The 21,406-nt window shown below is 37.1% G+C and overlaps 2 protein-coding genes across 2 annotated transcripts; one reads left to right on the forward strand and one right to left on the reverse strand.

The window, feature by feature from the left end:
- Nucleotides 1–583: 583 nt before the first annotated feature.
- LOC134821833 (uncharacterized) lies at nt 584–15,336 on the reverse strand. Its single transcript, XM_063832639.1, has 5 exons — nt 15,253–15,336; nt 13,416–13,898; nt 12,714–13,208; nt 5,494–5,590; nt 584–2,166 (listed from the first exon to the last, which is right to left on the reverse strand). Exons 1-4 carry the CDS (start codon nt 15,308–15,310, stop codon nt 5,586–5,588), a joined length of 1,041 nt encoding a protein of 346 aa, XP_063688709.1. The 5' UTR covers nt 15,311–15,336; the 3' UTR covers nt 584–2,166; nt 5,494–5,585.
- A 1,292-nt stretch (nt 15,337–16,628) lies between these two features.
- On the forward strand, nt 16,629–17,789 carry LOC134821646 (uncharacterized). Its single transcript, XM_063832349.1, has one exon. It carries the CDS (start codon nt 16,629–16,631, stop codon nt 17,787–17,789), a length of 1,161 nt encoding a protein of 386 aa, XP_063688419.1.
- Nucleotides 17,790–21,406: the final 3,617 nt, after the last annotated feature.

Here is a 21,406-nt window from a genome sequence, read left to right on the forward strand (position 1 = left end):
ATTTGTAAATACGACCGATTCTATCAAATAATCCAGGTTGCAAGTAAAGATTACAAATTTGTTAAGATGCACTGAGTGAAATAAATAAAAAGTCTAAACATAAACAAATTACTGTTTTATCTCCATTGTATTAAGTCCTCAAACGTTAGTTTTAAAATTTGAACAAAATCTTGCTTCTTCCTGATCAAATAAATTGGTTTTGTTGATCACTTTTTGGACAATTTTTAACCCCCCCCCCCCCTATATAATACGTATAATAATATAAATACGTATAGCTATAATTCTGTCAAAAGTACACAAGCGTAATCATTTGGAAACCCCCCTTCCCCCTCGGCTGATTACGTAATATGTGAACGACACCATATGAATGTGGCACTTTTAAAATTAGAGTAAGACATTTGTGGCATTAATATTTGGCATTACACTATACTCTTTGTAATATGTACTGTGTATGTCCTAAACTAGTGGTAAAGTTATGCAATTCGAGTTTTACTAATAGCTTATATTGCTTTTTAGTGTGGAAATAGTTTGAGTTACTTTTAAAGAAATCAAAATCTTATTACACAATTAAAACAGTATTTAAGGGCACACAAAAATTAATCTGCTGACACAATTTCACCCAACGATTGTTAGAATTAGCTTGGAGTCATCTGAAAATATGAACTTGTTCCGAAACGTTAAAATCTGTTTATATAATATTTACCAATATAGATGTAGACATAAAACTGAATAGCTCGTTGATGAAGAACATGAAATATTAATTTAAAGAACCTCGGTATAAAAACAAACTGCACACGTTCTAAAAGTTAAGACAGAATCGGTCACTTGTTTGACTATCAAAAGGCTCTAGTTTTATGTAAGAAGTATGAGTAATCTTTGCGACATCCCAATCCTCAGAAAACTGCACCGAGGCATAACAGGACCATGCCACCAAAAAATGTGAATGATAAAGTAATATGTGAACGACCCCTGATGGTCCATAAATTATTCTATAAATTGTGTAATAATTCTCCTAGCAAATTATTCCAGCTTTTATGCAGATATTAATATATTCCCAACTAGTTGAAGGTTCACAACCCGTCACACTAAAGTGCTTTCCATCCTTTTATGAATTACAGTCTGATTGCGAAAAATACTGATAATTGAGCTTAATCTTGTTCATCTATACTTAGAAGTTGCTTTAGAATTAAGAACGAAACTTATTCATAACTGCAAGATTTCGACACCAGAACCAAAGTGTTACATTATAGTGCCACATTAGAGTGCCGCATGTTTTTCAGAGTGCCACATAGCCCACACTTTTTTTTCATAGTGTCGCAAAAGTACTTTTTTGAGTGTCGCAAGTTTATGTGGCACTAATGTGGTGTAAGGGTGCTCTCCCGGACTCGCAACCAGAAGGTAGGGAGTTCGATGCTTGAATTTACACAAAATAATATTGTAACAGCTGGTTTATGGACCATGATGATAATACATTTTTTCAATGAAATTAAAAACACTCATTTTGTAAACTGAGTGATTCTAAACCGGGCAAATTTTCTGCAAACTATACTATACCGTGTTGACTATTGCCTCAACATCGTCAGTCAATCGAAGGCCGGACCGTCACGTCCACGCTTTACGCGCGGTGTTGAATTCGAATACAAAATAAGATCCTTTATATATCAAGACGGAGTTACAAAACGCGCGTTCCATTTATACCTCGTTTTTAGCAGTCTGAAGGACTATTATACAAAACCTTAACCGATGTTATTAATCACTCCAAACAGTCTTCATTCTTCTGTAGTATATTTTAATATTTTTAAAGATATATAAGTCGAAGGTGAAAAGTCCAATTCTTAGAGTTATAATTGGGCATATTCATAATAAATTGTTCATATTTACTGTCCTCAAATACAATACATATTAGTCACATTATTTATAACTTGAAGTAAGACAATGTCTAATTTGATTTCTCTGATTTCGGCTAGTTTAGCTGCAAGTTGCACCCCATGTATTTCCATAGACGGGCTTGTTGACCAAGGCGAGTTTCTGTGGAAGAGGTTAGCGTTCTTTGGTTGCATGCAGGGAGTGACGAGTGTCTGGCGTTTGTTTCTATAAGCAGCTTTTCTAATGGCACTTTTCAGGAGACCTCCGTAACATTAGTAGCTGATTTTAAGGTGACCAAACCTGCAACAGTATTTATTATGTATTATCAATTGTTTACTTGGGAACCGGTTTTTGGTACACCGGCCAATGTTTACAAAATTATATGATACATAACAATATAATTTTATTTAATATACCTTAGTTCGTTTAATTATGGCGGGTTAAATTCAGCGGTTTTCGGTAATTCCACCATATTACCCGCCATTATTTTTATACCCGCCATAATAAAACCCGCCTAGTCAACTTTTGGATTTCTGGCAGGGTATACGCATGCCATAATAATTTTATCGTTCCTATTTTACATTGAAACAAGCGTCACGAACTCACTTTCTAGGTATTCCGACCACAGCGATGTGGTTTTATTCAAATACTTTGGTTGTAATGACCTGTACTGTCAAACTGATTGATACCGTAAATAAGTGGCGGGTAAAATATGGCGGATTTTCGGACAATCCGCCATATTTTTTCCCGCCAACATTTTACTCGCCACAATATTACCCGCCATAAATAAACGAACTAAGGTAAGTGAAAATAATAATTGAAAATTATGGTGTATCCTTTGCTTTATAATTTATTCTTAAAAATTAAAAACTTGCATAATCAAAACTTGCATATCATGATTTACTAAAACAAAGTAAAAATAAATTTGATTTGACTGTTTATAGGCCGACTGATCAATTACATTTGGGGCCATCTACTTAGAACGTCCGGCAAATAGGGAGGGGGGTGGTTTCTGAAAATCCGGACGTCCGTAAATTTTATTTCAAATCTTTGAATTTTATTTCAACCCTTTGAATTTTATTAACAATGAATTGAGTTGGTTTTATTTGTACTCTTAAAAGTAGCTGGAAATCTGGATGTCTGGGGGAGGGTCGCCGGGATTGGTTTTGAAAATTCGGACACAACCGGACAGGGGGAAGTGGTCTGAAAATCTACGATTTTGGCGGACATCCTAAGTAGATGGCCCCTTGCACTTTTAAGTTACAAGGGTTGAAACTGGCCCGCAAGGTTTGTATGTCCTCAGCAAATTTTGTTAAGTTTCTTATAATTATCAGCTAATTTGCGATTAAAGATAAATGAACAGGGCAGAGTAGATAGTGCTTTGTTTCAACTGTAGTTAAACATAAGTAAATGAGCCCACGTCTTATCAGCACCTGCTAGCGCTATCATGACAGTGAAAAATGTGGAATTTGGTTGATAGTGAAATTTCACCCCTTCTTCTTAAAGGACCAGTTAACTGAAAAATTTGTAGTCTCAAATTTGGCTAAGATTTAAATCAGCTGTGACAAACTGGTAAAGAATCGTATCGCCGAAAGAACCAACTCTCTAGCGTACTTGTAACGCGTGTTATTGCAAAAATAAGCTGTGGCCTCGTGACGTCATAAAGTCCCTCAGTGCGCGCTTGCATAGCGTAATTTACATTACAAATGTTTATCATCGTCAATAAAACACGTGTAACTCACTCAAATTTTAGAATTATGACTATTACCCTAGTTCTCCAAAATCCTTATAGTTTTGGCTATCATTCTAACTAAAGGAATAGCTGATTGGATGTACAGTGCTCACGTCATGATTTTAAACAGTGATATAGGTTCTTGAACAGTGGCGGGTGAATGTACGGTTAGAAAGTTTCTGCTATTACAACTTATGTCATATGTGATAATTTTGGATTGTTTTCATTGCTTAATTACACAAGCAGCTAGGGAGACTGTGCCGATTATTTTTCCCCAGTCCATGAAACTCTAACGAATTTAGAAAGGATCTAGATAAGTAGGAGTTTATTCAATTCCGAGAGCAATTATATTTATAGCATAGCGAAATTTATAACTTTAATCCGCATGTGTCAGCCAGCACAGGAGACAAGAAGTCTGGCTACTTTACGGCCGTTCCTCTGGGACCATTAGTAGAAGTAGCTTCTATCAGAACAGTGCCGTGGGAACAGAATTCCCGCCAAAATACCCGGTCTCGGGTCTACCAAATAGTAATACTGATTGGACTTGGAGTGTACGGTGTGCGGTGTGTCTTGAATTAGACTTACGGCTTACCTAGTTGTTATCCTAATTGCATTATCATCGGTACATAACATAAATAAACTACTGGTAAGTTTAAATACCAAGTGCAAACGTGTTCAGTCAATCGACCCACTGAACAACTATAGAATTTCCAAGACCCTATTATTCTCTGGCCATATATTACGGCACGATCGATTGTTAGATGGCTAAACGACCAACGTTAATCTATATAATTCTAAAACTATGAGCTAGCACTTTAATCTAAAAATACACTTTTTATATTACTCCTGATTTTTACATTTCACGTAAAACATTGTCGCCACAGGTTGATCATGGACACTAACAGCTTGATTTGAGATAAATGACTAATGAGTTTCTCTAAAGTTAACTCTAAAGTTGTGTAGTCCAGTTATTTATGGACATTTATGGAAATGAACCTGCAAATATTCAAATACTCACGAAACTTTGCACAGACCTTCCCGAAGGTATGAATAAACGATTTTCGTTTGGAGACATTTTTTTTACCGTGGAGAAAACCCAGGAGGGCCACGCCCATATTGACCCAATAACGTAACCGACCTCTTGCTTCTGAAGGTCGTAGAGACTTCAAAATAGGCTTAAACGAAGCCGCATATGCATGTTTATATAGTGTTTACTTTTCGAAAAATTCGCCAAAAACCATTTTGGGCGTGGTGCTGAGCCCATTTTCGATAGGATCGTGATAGAGTCTTTAGACAGGGTGCAAAAGAACCGCACATATTAATATATGACTTACGAACAAACATATGCCTTAAAGTGCTTACTTTTTCATTTATTGGCGAAAAACTGATTTTCGGTTCCAGAAATCATGCAAAACTATGGATATCTGGTAAATTGGGCTATGAAGGCCCTAAAGGTTTTTGAATGTGTGCAAATTGTGCAGAATGGCCATGTTTATATACATTATACAACTTATGAAGCAACATGTACCCTAAATTACTTACTTTTCGAGTTATTCGGGGAAAAACATTGTATTATGTCCATTTTCTACCTGTAAAATACAGTCTCACGAGCTCTTCTGCGCGCGCAAGGGACTTGCGCCAAAATAATACAAACGCTATTTACACGCGTTAGAGAAGCAGTTAGAGATTTAGGAATTTCGACACGTTGCTTAGTTTGCTATTTGTCACAATCTGTCAAAATATGAGGATAACTTTTTTTTCAGTTAACTGGTCCTTTAAGATGGCTGCATCTGTTTGATTATCAATGACTTTCATCATTTGACTGAATATACCAAACTCGTTCGGTAGTTAAGATAAGAACCGATTACCACATTATAAGACAAATTGTTGCTTACCTGCAGCACTGATATAATGTTCCATCTTGTTCTCTGCAGTTTTCTGTGATCCACTTTAGCTATGTAAATGAATTCTGTGATCTTTAGGTACTTTAGTCTGAAAATACATGTACATGACAGCTCGAAAATAGAAATAACCAAATAGGATAAAAAATAAAGGAAAACTGATGATTTAGAATGGTAACAATCATAACTATTTATACCAGTTACCAATAAAAGACAAAAGCCATTCCTTACCCCCTTCTTCTAATAGTGGGTGACCCTATAATTGGCTATCGAAGTATTCGAAGACAAGTTTTCAAAAATTAAGATAAATACTTTGTAGCACATGCACAGGGTGGGCAAAAAAAGAGCAGCAAGATACATTTTGGTCCACCATGTTTTTAATTTAACCATGTTTTTAATTTAATTTTAATGTAATATTCTGGGTTATATCAGATGACACGATTGTGAGTCCAGATGAAAAGTAGTGGAGTGTGTGTAAGCGCTCTTGGTGTGTGAAACGGTTCTTTAAGTTGGCATCTTAGATGTAAAAATTCATGCTCTGGAAGTCACATTGTGCTGTTTAGGACCGCTTTTTATTGAAGAAAATGGTTCGTTAGGCTGAAAAATGCAAAGATCTGAAAATAAGCTATCTGAAATATTTGCTATTCTTCCTAGCCAAATTAATCGCCGGTCAAGTTGAAGGTCAGCACTCATGTGTAATTGTAATAATCGGGCGTCCTGAAAATCGAGTTTTCGAAATCATGAAAGTAAACATCATCGCATCCCCTCCCTATTTCAGCCCAAAGTGCATGAATCAATGGTAAATTGCATGAATCAATGGTAAAGTGCATGAATCAATGGTAAATTGACTTTTAATACATGTTCAATTGAGTCATAACTGTCTTTTTCTGCAGTTAGTTGTAATTGTGGAGGAAAGCTATAAGATATACAATTAAGAAAAACTATTAACTAACCAGAAACACATTCAGTATTTTGCAGGTATATTAATCAGTAATAGTCACATCGTAAAGTAAAGCATCTGGCTCTGTTTTGAGTTGGTGTTCACCACACTTTTCCACTGACCAATGTAAATCGTAGCACCGCTTCGTATCATATCCTAAAGCAGTTTAAACCAATAGTATTGCAATATATTTTTACTAAGCATATATCACATTAGAATCAACAAATTATTTTTCAATCAAAATGGAAATTTGATTCCTATGAACAATATCTCTGAAGCGCCATCCTACTTAGATTACTGTAATAGCTTTAAATACTTTGGAATTGGCAAGAGGCTATAACATCAAGTTCCATTTACTACAAAATGATCTAGCTAAAGCCAAAGATTTTAATAGGCCATCTAGAGGATGGACTGATCTATCTTTATTGGTTGGATATAAAGAAAATGATTGCACTCAAGATCTTGCAAGTTCTACAAGGATTGGCTCCAACTTATCTGCAAGATATGTTGAACAGATCTAAGATTAGTGTGGGTAGCTTCTCTGTAGTAGCTCCTACGAATGTACACTGTACAGGGGTGAGGGGGAGTCAAGGTATGAATTACTACCACCATTGGTTCGAATCGAAAAATATTCGTGTTTATTTCTTTTAAATGAAGGTCCATTTTCGCATTTATTTGATAGTTTGGATGAACCTAGAAGTAAACTTGAGGAAATATTCTTTGGTGAAAAAAAATTATTTGGTTGTTAGTGTTTTTATTATGGCAAGTGGTTTCAATTTAGGGGAATTTAATAAATAAAAAATAAATTCTAACATTTATTACACCCTTCGACATTAAAATATACCCAACAAAGATGTACGTTTAAGTCATTCAAGCGAGACTTAGTGTTGAAATACCAAGATTATGGACTTTTTATCAGTTTTAGTGAGACAAGGTCAGTTTCTCTATTTTCTAAGAAAAATTTCTACTTTACAGTAGGCAATGCTGAGTGGCAGGAATGAGGGACCAAAACGCTTGGGGCTAACAATGGCCCATCTACAAACCACTTCAGAAATGGCAATGATGTCATTTATATGCTTAATTCGTATGCACTTCTAACATTCTATAAAAATCTCTTCCTAAATAGTTATAAAGATACACAACAAAAAACACACAAATAAAATGTTTATATTCCATATATAAATGTCTATAGAACTTTCAAATTTCTATAAAACTGATAAACCTATGTATATATTCATTTTGCACCCAGAGAAAGATGTGATCACAGAGGTAGTTTCGATATTATGTTCATGACAAGGTATGGGGCTGCTGCAAGTTATATTTTACAGCTTTTGTAAGCTCAAGTAATCTAGGCAAGGTCAATTTCAAAGTTTTTGAATTTTGTCGAACACTGTTTAAGACTAAGTTCCAGTCATTTGGTTCTCCTTCCTTTTGAGTGGGAGTGATGGTTATTTTATGGATGATTAGAGGTGATTGGGCTTACAGGTGACTGTAGTTAGCATGAGATTTTATTGTACTGTGTTCCAGATTGTCCCTGCTCTGTATAAGTAGCTAATGGTTTAGGTGTGAGAATGACTGTCTCTTAGCCAAGTCTGCCAGATGTTTCAAAGAGGGAGTAAAGTGATATAGGGGTTCTGTATTTCAAGACCTTGAAGATGTCATTTAATACAGTGGTAGAAGTACAGATTATGCACATTCATGATTTCATGAGTGTTGAAGAGTGTTGAAGAGGGGTTTAGTATGCTCTTTTCTGTAGAATTCGTTGCCCAGGATCTGCTCCCCGTAGGGTCTGCATCACGCACTAGTTTTAAATTTATCCAGGTATGCTTCTTTATCACCAAACATTATGCGGGCACACATTTTCTGTGCTTTTGTTAGATACTCCTCCCCAGACAGTTATTCCATATGCAAGATAGCTTTCAAACAGAGTGTGATACAGATCTTTAAGGAGTGATGTGGGAATGTTATCTTTAATTCTATTTAGCATGCCACAGTTTTAATACTTATTTACCTCTAGATGTTCATTCCAGTTTAGGTCTTCACCGACTGTTACGCCTAAGAATTTAGTTTCATGTAGTCTCTCCTAAGGTGTCACATTTCTTAATTACTATAGCCAAAATTTCAGAAGGAAAATAATTTAAAGGATATATCTGTCGTAGTAGAAGTGGGAGCTAGAGGCATTTACAATTATTATAGCCTCCCAACCTTTATGAACCACCTGTAAAGGTACAGTATTCAATCTGCAAAGCAACAACTCACAAAAATAAAACACCCAACATGTGTACTGACTTTTGCCCCCCCCCCTCTGGCCCCCCGCCCTGTACAATCGTCTGGATTCTTTTGAAGCTCTTCTAAAACCTTGCCTTATTAGACTGTCCCTTCACGAACTTGAGAAACTTTATCAATAAGTTATTTTAGTCATATTTTGTGTAGGATCTTCAATTTTTTTAAATGAATAAATGTATGATCGAATGATACGAATGCAGCCGAATGATAGAAAACTTTAAACATACTTTAAACATAGTACTATTAACTATTAACAACTTTAAGACCTCCTTTGATATTTTGAAATGGCCACAACACATATCAATATTTTTATTTCTCTAATTGCTAATTCAGTGAAATCTTGCATTTGTAAGAGTCATGTAGCTGTAAAGGATCAATGTAACCCGATTAAGTATGATGACGAATTATGTTGAAGTCTGAAGATAATATAAGAAATACGTCGCAAATTATAAGTCGACTTTTGAGAATTAAGCAGCACAAGATAAAAAACGATTGGAACACATAAATCAGATTATATGAAAACGTACTTAACAATTAAATTACATATCGAAAAAAAGATAACCAAACAGACTAAATATTAGTTTTGAAATGCAAAGATATCACTCAAATACTATCAATGATACTATAACGTACATGTGTGATTCATGACAGTATTTGCTTGTGCGCTCGATTTTCATACTGCGGAGTTAATTTTCGGAAATACGCGCGGCGCGTTTAGAGTTTTAATTTAATTTTAACATGATTTTTGCCGGAATTATTTTGATACATTTAATGTTTAAATTTACCTGGGGACCCCAGGCTATTATATTTATGTTCATAACCATATTATTTAGCGGAATGACAGGATGGCACGAGCTAGGAAGTAACGCGCGCCGGGCCAAACCATTAACAATGGTCAACGTGCAACGTAAAATAATTTAATAAGCTATTAAATTATATATATTAGCACTTTTTTAAATTTCTTCTTGCAAATCTATTTTTAATTTTTTGTTCATAACTATGAGCTGAATTTTATAATATTATAAAGTAACAAGTAACATCGCGTGCGAAGGGGAAACACTATTATTGATTATACAAAATAAAAATTAAAATAAAATGGACCCATCCGATCTAATCAGCAATTGCTTGCCCAAATTTTAAGAAAATTCTTGTGAAAAGGCCCTTTAGGTATTGGTATGGGATTAGGGTTTTTGTAAAACCGTTTTGTACGGCTGCAAAACCAATATCACAAAAACCAAAGTCACGTGAAATTTTTGGGCGAGCGAATTAGTAGAAGCCCAGTACAGTTTAATAGTTAATCGTAGGTTAAGGTCAGGGTTAGCCGTTATAAGGTTATTATTTAATTAGGGTTAAGCAATCAAATTCAAAGAAACATAACATTAACGGGCGGCGGGCCGCAGGTGTTATTGTTATTTGAAGTAGAATAAATATTAGATCGACGTGGGCTCGTTATATTATAGTTGTGCCCGGTCCAATTTGTAGGTTTATAACTTACCAATACCATGCATCAAGACCCGCGCCGAGTTGGACTCGTCGTTACCTAGGTTGATTGACGATGTCAATCCGTCAAGATCGTTGCTCTGCGAAGCAGAGCAACGATCGACGAAGCAAGAATGCTAGTTCGCGCGGCGCGTCGAAGCGGCAAAGTCCTCCAATTACCTGGGGACCTCAGGCTATCATGTTCATAAAGAGATTAGGCGGAATGACAGGCTGAGCGCGGCCCAGTAAGACTCGTCGACGGTCCTATTTGGACGGTAATATTTATGGAACACATATTTTACAAGTATCGATCACCCGTTAAGGTCCAATTTATCGTTTTGAATAAATGTTAAACTGTTGATTGCTTTTTTGCTTTTGTAATTGTTAAATTAAAACAGTTTAACTTTAAATTGTCGGCAGCGGATGTTTTTTATTGGTTATTCTGAATTTTAAATGCTTCCCCACACCCCATTATAATTAATCGAAAGGGGTTATTCGTACAGTTACAGTATAAGTATTATTATATCACGATCACGGTACACTTATTATAAGTATAAAACATAGTTATAACAGGCAAAATTGGACATGACAACATTGACATTTAAATAAATTAAAATGTCAAGTTTGTCGTTAGGCAGGGTTAGTCGTTTAGTTTTTGGCGAAAGCTTGTTAAGGGATGGGGTTGTGCCGCATTGCAATGCCAATGCATATTTTAGATAAACATATTTGTATCATAATTTTAAGATTATTATGTACAAAAAGGTTAATTTCATGTCAGTCAGACTCAGACTCACAATCGGAGGCACACAGAGAGGTATTTATATTCGATGAGCCTTTGTTTTGTAGTTGACCGATGATCACAATTGTAATACAATCATGTCATCTGTAATTTGTAATCGTATGTAATTATGGTTGATATATATAATAAGAACACTGATCAATTCAAGCTTAACAAGCCAAATTATGATTGAAATCATCAAACAAATTAATATCGTCTTTAGCGTTATTTATGATTGCTGAATCGCAGTATGAATCGGGCAGAATTATATTTCACGTCTCACGATATAATCGTAAAAATCAATTTTATAACTTAAAGTTGAAATATCAACCAGTTCAGTTGATGATTCTTGCAAAAAAAAGCAGTATTGTACCTAACTATGCAGCATATTGGAACCGTAAGTGCCACATGTGAGTGCCGCAAGTGTCGCATGCTGCATATGATAGTGCCGCAAGTGCCACATGTGAGTGCCGCAAGTGCCACATGCTACATATGATAGTGCCACAAGTGCCACATGTGAGTGTCGCAAGTGCCACATGTTACATATGATAGTGCCACAAGTGCCACATGTGAGTGTCGCAAGTGCCACATGTTACATATGATAGTGCCACAAGTGCCACATGTGAGTGTCGCAAGTGCCACATGTTAGTGCCACGAGTGTCACAGTGCCACATTTACGTTATAAGGTTGTCTGGGGGGGGGGGGGGGGGGGTGGCTGGTGCCAAATTGTCGTTTGAATTGTTTCCTCTGTTATATAAACTTATTTATTCGATAGTATTAACCATATGCATGCATGGTGCAATTGGTTACAAATGCGCCGTCTACACTTTACAGTCTACCTTATCGAACCTTATTTGAACGGACATTAAATGAACGCTTGAGCCCTAACGTTCATCTTAATGTCCGTCCAAGTTAAAGTCCGTTGTTTTTTTTCAAACATTTTTGCACTTCCAACTTTTTGTCCAGAATATGACTATGAGGAAGGGTTCTCCTTGGTCTGCCGGAGGCACAGAAAAATTTACTAGTACTATATGATGTTTTCAAGGGTCACTTGGCGGAAAAAGTCAACGAAATTATTATTTAATGGCACTCAACAACATAGTTCATGAGCTAGTCCCCGCCAACATGACAAACTTGTTCCAGCCTCTAGATATTACGGTAAATCGTGTTGACAATTGACATGGAAATTGTCCGACGTTGTTATAGTTCATATTACTCAGGGGAGGTAATGAAACAGTGCTAGGAAAGCTCCTTGTGATGTTAAGGTTAACCTAAAGTTTTCTAGGATAAAACCACTTCACACCGAATGGCTTGTAAAAGTTAACACTGAAATGCAGGACCGGGGTAGTTTGATAAAAAAAGGTTTCCGTAAAACTAAAAATCACTGATGCTTTAAGCATGGACTATTTCATGCACGAAACCCCATTTAATGAAGATGATATGTGATAAGACACTGATCATGTACACATATTTTAACGTTTTTGCTGCTTAACGACTTTTTTTCTTACTCACTGTATAAAAATGGATTTAAAATCATTTGCTGAAATAGAAAACTTTTAATAAAATGAAAAAAATGAGGATTTTTGATGGTTAGGTTTTGAATGCCTTCTAGCGTTCATATTAATGTCCGTTCATAATTATGTCTGTTCATTTAATGTCCGTCCAAATAAGGTCCGATAAGGTATAGTAATTCATTTCATATATACATGATATAGTTTAAGTTGGACTTACCATCTTTTGGGAAAGCCCTGTAACCGTCCAGTACTATATCCTTGGAATCTGGTGATGTAATTGTTATGGATACTGTGCCTTTTATCCACACTTCATTCCACCAGTCTGTTGTACATTCTGACATCAAAAAGTTGTAAACGATGACCCCATTGACATCTATTGTTAGCCTTAGTTCGTCGTTAAAAGAAACGGTCCAGATCTTTTCATTTTCACTCGGTAAGGTGGCGGAGAATTCTGCGTTCTGCACGCAGCCGTAAGTCTTTATGAACATCATTTCATAAAATGAAAGATCTAACTGTCCGGTTTCTTCATCATCCTTGTTCAAAAAGTGAACAGTTATCCAATCTTTGGTCCCCAAAACGCTATCAGTTTTAAATTGTACTACCGCACTATCTACATTTCCAGTTTGATTGTAAAAATCATCACTTCCGTAATTGTTGGTGATTATGTCTGCAGCTATCCAGTCTTCGTCATCCCAGCCGCTCACCTTGGGTTCTGATGGGGAGTTGTTTTCATAAATGAATTGATAATTGGTCCATTAAATTTAACTTATGCGTAATGTTCGAAATTATTTTGGTTATATTATATGCTTATATAATGGCCTAAACTTAAAGATTAGCAAGATATAAATGGAAATAAGACAAGGGCAGACAATAAATGGGAAGACGGAGAGACAGGGAGAGGGGAGACGGGTAGACGTACTTGCCCTGTAACCGTCCAGTACTATATCCTTGGAATCTGGTGATGTAATTGTTATGGATACTGTGCCTTTTATCCACACTTCATTCCACCAGTCTGTTGTACATTCTGACATCAAAAAGTTGTAAACGATGACCCCATTGACATCTATTGTTAGCCTTAGTTCGTCGTTAAAAGAAACGGTCCAGATCTTTTCATTTTCACTCGGTAAGGTGGCGGAGAATTCTGCGTTCTGCACGCAGCCGTAAGTCTTTATGAACATCATTTCATAAAATGAAAGATCTAACTGTCCGGTTTCTTCATCATCCTTGTTCAAAAAGTGAACAGTTATCCAATCTTTGGTCCCCAAAACGCTATCAGTTTTAAATTGTACTACCGCACTATCTACATTTCCAGTTTGATTGTAAAAATCATCACTTCCGTAATTGTTGGTGATTATGTCTGCAGCTATCCAGTCTTCGTCATCCCAGCCGCTCACCTTGGGTTCTGATGGGGAGTTGTTTTCATAAATGAATTGATAATTGGTCCATTAAATTTAACTTATGCGTAATGTTCGAAATCATTTTGGTTATATTATAATATGCTTATATGGCCTAAAGATTAGCAAGATATAAATGGAGATAAGACAAGGGAAGACAAAAATGGAACGAGCAAAAGGCGGGAACACGGGGAGGGGAACACAGGAAGAATAAAATGGAGAATCGGGGATTCGAGAGGTGACTGGCCAGTCTACCTTTCAAGGAGACGTTTTAATTGGTCCGGCAGCCCATCATTGCTGATCAAATACTAATTTGTAAATTTGATTGGTTGTAATTCTTAAAAAGACTATTAAACCAGTACCGTTGGTCGTAGTGGAATACACGAAATCCTTTCTACAGATGAATGCTTATTTAAAGCAAAAAATAAATGGAGATAGGAAAAGGGAAGATGGGGAGACAGAGAGACGGGGAGACACTGAACAGTGAAATTTATAAGCATTGCCCCTTACAACTATATTTATCTTAATCTTATATCTTTATAAGAAATTTTACCGAAACAATTGGGTAGAGTGGACCGCTGCCAACATGGGAAAAGCGGGCGACCGATTTCATTCTCGGTATCATTTAGCATTTGGCGGCCAAATTCTGAATTTTGCATTGCAAATTTTGGAATTTGGCCGCCAAATTTTTCTAAAGGCCTAACTCAAAATTCCAATACAAAACTTAAGGTCGAAATGCGATTCTACGTTGATTCTGAAAATTTCATGTAAAAATATTGAAACCCTATTGAGTTCTATTGTTTTGAGTGAAATCAGTTTCGCAAATATTGCGAACTGAGATATGGGCGATTTTGTTCATTTTTTGCGATTGTTTGAACACAGAATCCACAGTTAGGTAGATACTGCGCTGATAATCATAGAGAATGTGTAGTATAGGCTTACCTTCCATATAAAGTTGGTTTTATTCAAAAATATTGATATTTGATCAATTTATGGGCCAAAATCGATCAAATTTGGTGCGTATGCCCAAATATGGTCATATGGTTTTTGGCTCATAACTCAGTCATTTTTTGTCCAATCTTGATGAAAATTCATATACGAGTTCAGGGGACCACTAGCTACAAGTTAAAGTCACCTAAAATCTGGGTTTTGGGCATGTTCAGGGTATTTGGCTAAATTGGGCCTAATTTGGACCAAATATGGGCGTGGCTGCCCCGCGGGCACCGTTTGGCGGTTGGGGTCCGAAAACCCCTCAAAAGTTCGGTCACTGGTCCTAGTTTGTTGGACAACTACTATCTCCAAACCAAGTTTCACAAAAAAATCAGGGTGAACCCTCCCCTCCTTAACCAATAAATTTATTACCTGATTTTGCTTGGTCCAATGATGCAAGAATTAGCATCACTGCCACTAAATAGATCATCTTCACTTTTTCTTTTTGTCTGCTATCTAAAAGTAGAACAGTGAGCATACTTTAAGTAAATAAAGATACAGTAACACAATATTGGATCATGATGAAAGGATGATGGCACTGCTGAAGAAAAATCAGGTCAAGATGACACTTTAGCTTAAACATATTTGTCACTCATCTGATTAGTGAGCCTAGGTGCCTGGACAACCATGGTGTTGTCTGGATGCTCAATGACAATCATTCTGGCCTCAATAATAAAGTTACCTACGTTCTACAGGACAATTTATGTTTATTCACTGCACGGTAACAATCAAATTTGAAAATGTAAAAAGACAATACCTAATAGTGACATAATATAATAGAAGTATATAAATGAAAATATGAAAGTGATGCAATTCAATATTTGTTCATTTCAGTTCTTATTCAGCATCTGATTAACCATATTTAATACAGCAGTGTAAAAAAGCATATAGTAATAAGAAAACAGCACTACAAAGTTGTTTAAATCAAAATGGGCTTCATTCTGATAAAAAGGTTTAAGGCGACTTAACGATATAAAAATACAATGGGTATGTGATCGCGTTTTATTGGACTTAAAGAATTTTTCCTCTTGCCGGTCAGCCAGAGTTTAAGAACTTGTTCTTTTTAAAGTAGAAAATGTGTAAAAAGATTGAGAAATGAGCGGAATCCGTCCTCAGTGTTCACTCAAATCAAAGCCACGTTACCAATAATTCACGAAAGATTTCTATAAAAACAACTAGTGAGTGAATTGGCTGTGGAAGTCAAATAGCAGACTTTATTGTTGACATGGTAGAGCATAAACGCATTACCCAGCGTAAGATAACAAATAACAATCCTCGAAGGAGATCTGAATCAGATTACGTCTAAATACGTTTCCGTGAAACGACACTGGAATTTGAATACTTGGTTATTGATTAAATTTCACCCAATCATCCCTCCATTCACTACCACGTTACCGGAAGGATTGTTCCTATTTCCGTTCAATAAGAGTTGATAAACGAGGCAAAATGATGACGGAGCGATCAGCGAAATCAGCCCTAAGTGCTCACGCTGAAATCACGTTATGAATCACGAATTTATAAAGGCGCGCCAGCCACTGAAGTGCGATTGTGAACCGACTTTGGAATTCAAATAGTAGATATATAAAGCGAGACGATATATATGTGTTTATCCGTGCCATTTTACTGACACCACGGCATCAACTTTAACACGAATTTCCACAAAAACCGTAAAAGATATAAAACTTAAACTTTTAGTTTTTTGACTGGGTCAGATCATTTTGCCTCGTCTACAGGTGTCCAAGGCCTATATGCTGAAGACATCGGTTGACCCCAAAGTGAGGGAGGTTTTCGAGTACAGAGAAAACACCAACAGAGACAAGAAGAGATGGGACTACACCAAGGAGCTGACTAATAGGGAGAGAGACCTCTACTTCAAAGAACTGATTGGCTACGTGCAGACCAGGGAAGGAGCCGGTATTGGATTCGGTGATCAGAGGAGGAAGAAGAACAAAAAGGAGCAACTGGTGGAGATAATTAAGTCTCTGAAAGAAGAGGAGCTCCTTCAAACTCTCTACGATAAGAGAGTCCAAGGAAAGTTTCTAACCTGGGAGAACACCATGCAGCTAGACACTGGCTGGCAAAGCCTGCTGTATACCTTGAGCCCCGAGCTGACAAAGTTCCACCTAAATGCCATCCACGACGTTGCAAGTACACCTAGCAACCTCCAGCTTTGGAACTACAGCTCCACGAACAACTGTCCCCTTTGTGGGCGTCAGCAGTGCAACCTAAAGCACATTCTAACGTGTTGCCCAGTGTCGCTTAAACAAGGAAGGTATACTTGGAGACATGATCAGGTGCTCAGGGTAATCGTGCAACCAATTGCAGAGAAGCTGAGGGAGATAAACAGTGCTACCCCAAAGACAGAAGTAAAGAGAGAGTGGAGGAAGTTCGTATCCGGAAAAGGAACCTACAGGAAACCCGAAGTACGGCTTACAGAAGAACCTCATCTTCTAGAGGAAGGTAACGACTGGAAACTAGTGTTTGATGAGGACGAAAGGACAAGACAATTCCCCCAACATATTGTCAACACAGCTCTCAGACCTGATGTGGTAATATACTCTAACACACTCAGGAAAGTCATCCTGATAGAGCTGACCTGTGGAAACGAGGAGAACTTTGAGGACCAGAGATCCCGGAAAGAGAAGAGATACGAAGAGCTAATGGTGGAGATCGAGACCGCAGGCTGGGAAGGATATCTCTTTACAGTAGAAGTTGGATGTCGTGGATTCTACCACCACACATTACCCCGAATTTTCAACTTCCTTAACATCACCCGGGCAAAGAAGAAGAGGGCACTTAACACAACAGCGGTGGTGTCCCTGAAAGGTTCCTACACTATCTGGCTTAGTCGCTACAACAAGACCTGGAGTGACAACTGGCAGCTGGCTGAAAGACCCTGCCCAGTTTAACCCTGATGAACAGCTGAACGTTGGGCCCTTAAAACGTCGTTGAAAGCTACATCTGGGGTCGTAAGTCCCAGACATCAGAAGAAGTCAGAGAGTGTAGAAGATTCTGCGTCTGAAAAGACTAGAGAATTGAGGTAAATATAGTTGGTTTGGTCCCTTTAATGGCCTTCAAATCAGCATGAAAAAATAAAAAATTGGCCAAGGAATAAAATTTTAGTGCCCAAAATTTGGACTCCCAAGTGGTGTCAAAAACGCGAATTAAATAAGTAATAATTATTTTAGTCTCTTGAGTCTTGACACCATTTTAGGGTTAGACGGGTTCCTGCTAGTTGGTATAAATGGGCACAACCGCAATTATGATCACGTCTAAGATCAAAATTCTCGGGAGAGATATCTTTAAAACGTCCAGTTACCTCTAACCTACCTGTTTCCACTGCATAGTCAGAATTAACTTTAAGGCAAGACAATATAGGCGCCAACAGGCAACGTTACGCCACTGCTATAACTGTATAATGTCTCCTATTTTCTTATGCAATCCTTAGTTGGTCGCTGCACAACAATTTAATCAAACTGTAAAAGTTCGGTCCATGAAATTTCATCTTCAACCTTTAAAAATTGGACGGAAATTGGATAATAAGATATTGCCATTTTTAGACACCCCAGAGGCAAAAGTCGTTCTCATCACTGCCATTGATTTTAAACATGTTTTTTACATAAACATGTACAAATAAAGTTAGAAATCTGAAACAGGGGTTTTCTCGAACCCTTGTTTTACGACAAATACCTAAAAGTACAATTAGATAGTCGTGATATCAGATATATTCAGGGAGAGACGCTTTTGCCTTAGTATATATTCAAATGTCTGTAGATTTATAATTATAATTATAAGAAATACAGCCATCTCGGACGACAGATCTTAAAAATAATTGTTAGGATTGTAGTTTCAGTCATACTCATAGTTGGTTCGTACGCACTTAACGCACTTATAAAACCTCACGCACTGAACCGTAACGCATGAAACAAGTCAAAAATACGTACGAATAAATACCGTTTTTACTTTTTAGAAGATATTGAATATTTTATGAATAATAGCATTTTTTTCTCATAATCTAAGGCTACCATACTCCAGTAGCACGGAGGAGTTGAGTGTGGACTTCGATGTATAGAGTTTTTTGCTACTGGATATGGTTAAATAGGTCATTGCCATTGGTAACTCAAATCACCGAGGGCCGCATGTTGTGTCGCTAGTCCCAACCATGCAGTGGAGCCACGCCCATATTTCATATCAGGCGCGTATATGAGAAATTTGTATCTCAGCTTTTGAAGGTCTTAGAGGTCTCTACATAAAAACTTACCCCAATCCATGCAAAGTCCAAACCATAACCACAAACCCGAAGAATCGGAGATAACCGAAGAGGTCACGTCAGGATGCCTCAGGAGGTAACTATGAGTTCAAGAAGGAAAGTAACAGTTCCTGCTTGAACCTAACAGGGCCGGTGCACTTATCAGCACTATCAGATAAACAAAAATTGAGAAGCCAGGATCTCATAGGAGGCAATTGGATCTCATAGGAAATTTTAATTGAATTCCACAATCAAAAGTTCGTATGTGATCTGCCTTGAGTCACAGCGTGTAAAGGTATGTTATATTATGTTACCAGTCTGCAGGAGTAGGACTATATCAGTATATCATTATCTGTATAAGAGAGTTAGAATTAACCCAAATATCAGGGACACGAATGACTACTCCAGGATTTAAGAAACTAAACTTTCAACACTGAAAACATTCAGATTCTTGCCAAATATATTTCGATTGTAGTCATCTCCAGTGACATTGAACCTAAAAAATGTTAAAAGGTTAGTGAAACTCAAGCCGTTACAAAATTAAGAATCCGAAAAAAGTAAAAAGATCATATTAAGGTTTATGGAATATAGGTAATCCAAAGGGATTAACAGTATTAAGGCCAAAAGGTCTAAGAGAATTAAGCAAATGTATGTAGTTATTTTCTTTTACTTCAAGTGTACTGGGACTGCAATTCAGTTCTCTAAAACAAAAGTTCTAAAAGTTTCATTAAAATCTGTATGTACTCCTAAACCGTGGTCAATCAAATGAACTCCTAGGCTATACTCATCACTAGTAATATCAAATGCTCTACCATCAACGATTTCATAAAATTTGGACCTGTGTCCGTCCATCCTTTTATGCAAGCTCTTAATAGTCCTACCCACAAAGTTTTTCTTACAAATCGAACATTGTACAAGATAGATGATGTTATAGGTCTTGCAACAACCAGGGGCTGATTTGATGTTTTTGCCATTTGATGTGATGGAGTCCTTACTCATGATCATTTTACAACACTTGCAGTTTCTTCTGTGGCAGGGTTCAGTTTTACCATGTTTAGCACCTAAGGCAAGCTGTTTAGATGTAACGAGGCAAGTGTTGCAGAGACGTCGAGAAAGGTACATCTTGATCCACACATGGAAAATTCTCAATGGCCTGGCCCCAAATGATATTGGCATGCTGTTCAAAAACAACCCCCGACATGGAATAAAAGCTACTGTACCAGCACTGAACAACAAATCACAGCGTTCTGTGGCAACTCACTATGAAAACTCGTTTGGAGTGAAAGCGGCACAGCTGTGGAATCTTCTCCCCAAAGAAATTAATTCCATCTCTACTTTGGACCTGTTAAAATCGTCACTGGCTAAATTCCTTAAAGAATTCCCCGACACACCTCCGACTAAAGGATACACCGCTACTAACAACAACTCACTCTTGGAATGGTACTTACAAAAAGACCCCTGTGGAGTGATAGGAGGACGTACTTGATACTGTTGTCCTGAAGCGATCCCAGCCAAACCTACTCAAAGTACTCAAAGTACTCAAAGTTATGAAAGTGAGATCTAAGCGTAGATCCCGTTTTCTTCACAAACTGAAACAGTTTATTTTTTCCTTTCGGTGCTGTGGTGGAGTTTGTGGCTTGCTGACTCTCACTTTCACTAAAACTACGAGTTCGTCTTAAGTGACCTTCGTATTTCTGGACAACATTCACCAAGTCATTGTCACTTCCATAACTGGAGATGACTCTGATTGGTATGGCTGATAGCGGGGATTGTTCATTAGGCTCGACCGTACTCTTCCTGACTAACACTCTTTCCATGCCAAGGACTTTGTTAGCTATGTTGTCAACCATTTTACCAGGGTATCCTGATTCATGAAACGCCCGTTTGAGAATGTTAAGGGGAGATACACCAAAAACGTTTTTGCTCCGAACATCGATTTTATTTTATATTATGGTTAAATAGACAAAAAGAATAAGATTGCACACCTTCAAAATTTTCTAAAAATATTCCCTCATCGAGAAAAAATATATTTTTCTTTTTCGAAAATTTTTAAAATTTTGAGAAGTCTGTCACTGTAATACCGATAGTTCGGCCATTTTACAAGTTTTTTGACTGATTTGTTTACTGAACATTACTTACAATCCGTACAAGAAGCCATTGAAAGGATTATATAATTGAACGATAAATGACGAAGTTACAGACCAAACAAGGTCGAAAAAATAAAAATTGAAATTTTTCCCACTTCTAAAGTTGTACATTTCACCAATCACCCGGGTC

This window comes from Bolinopsis microptera, chromosome 10 (assembly GCF_026151205.1).
Source record: "Bolinopsis microptera isolate Bmic1 chromosome 10, MBARI_Bmic_1.0, whole genome shotgun sequence".
Classification (NCBI taxonomy): domain Eukaryota; kingdom Metazoa; phylum Ctenophora; class Tentaculata; order Lobata; family Bolinopsidae; genus Bolinopsis; species Bolinopsis microptera.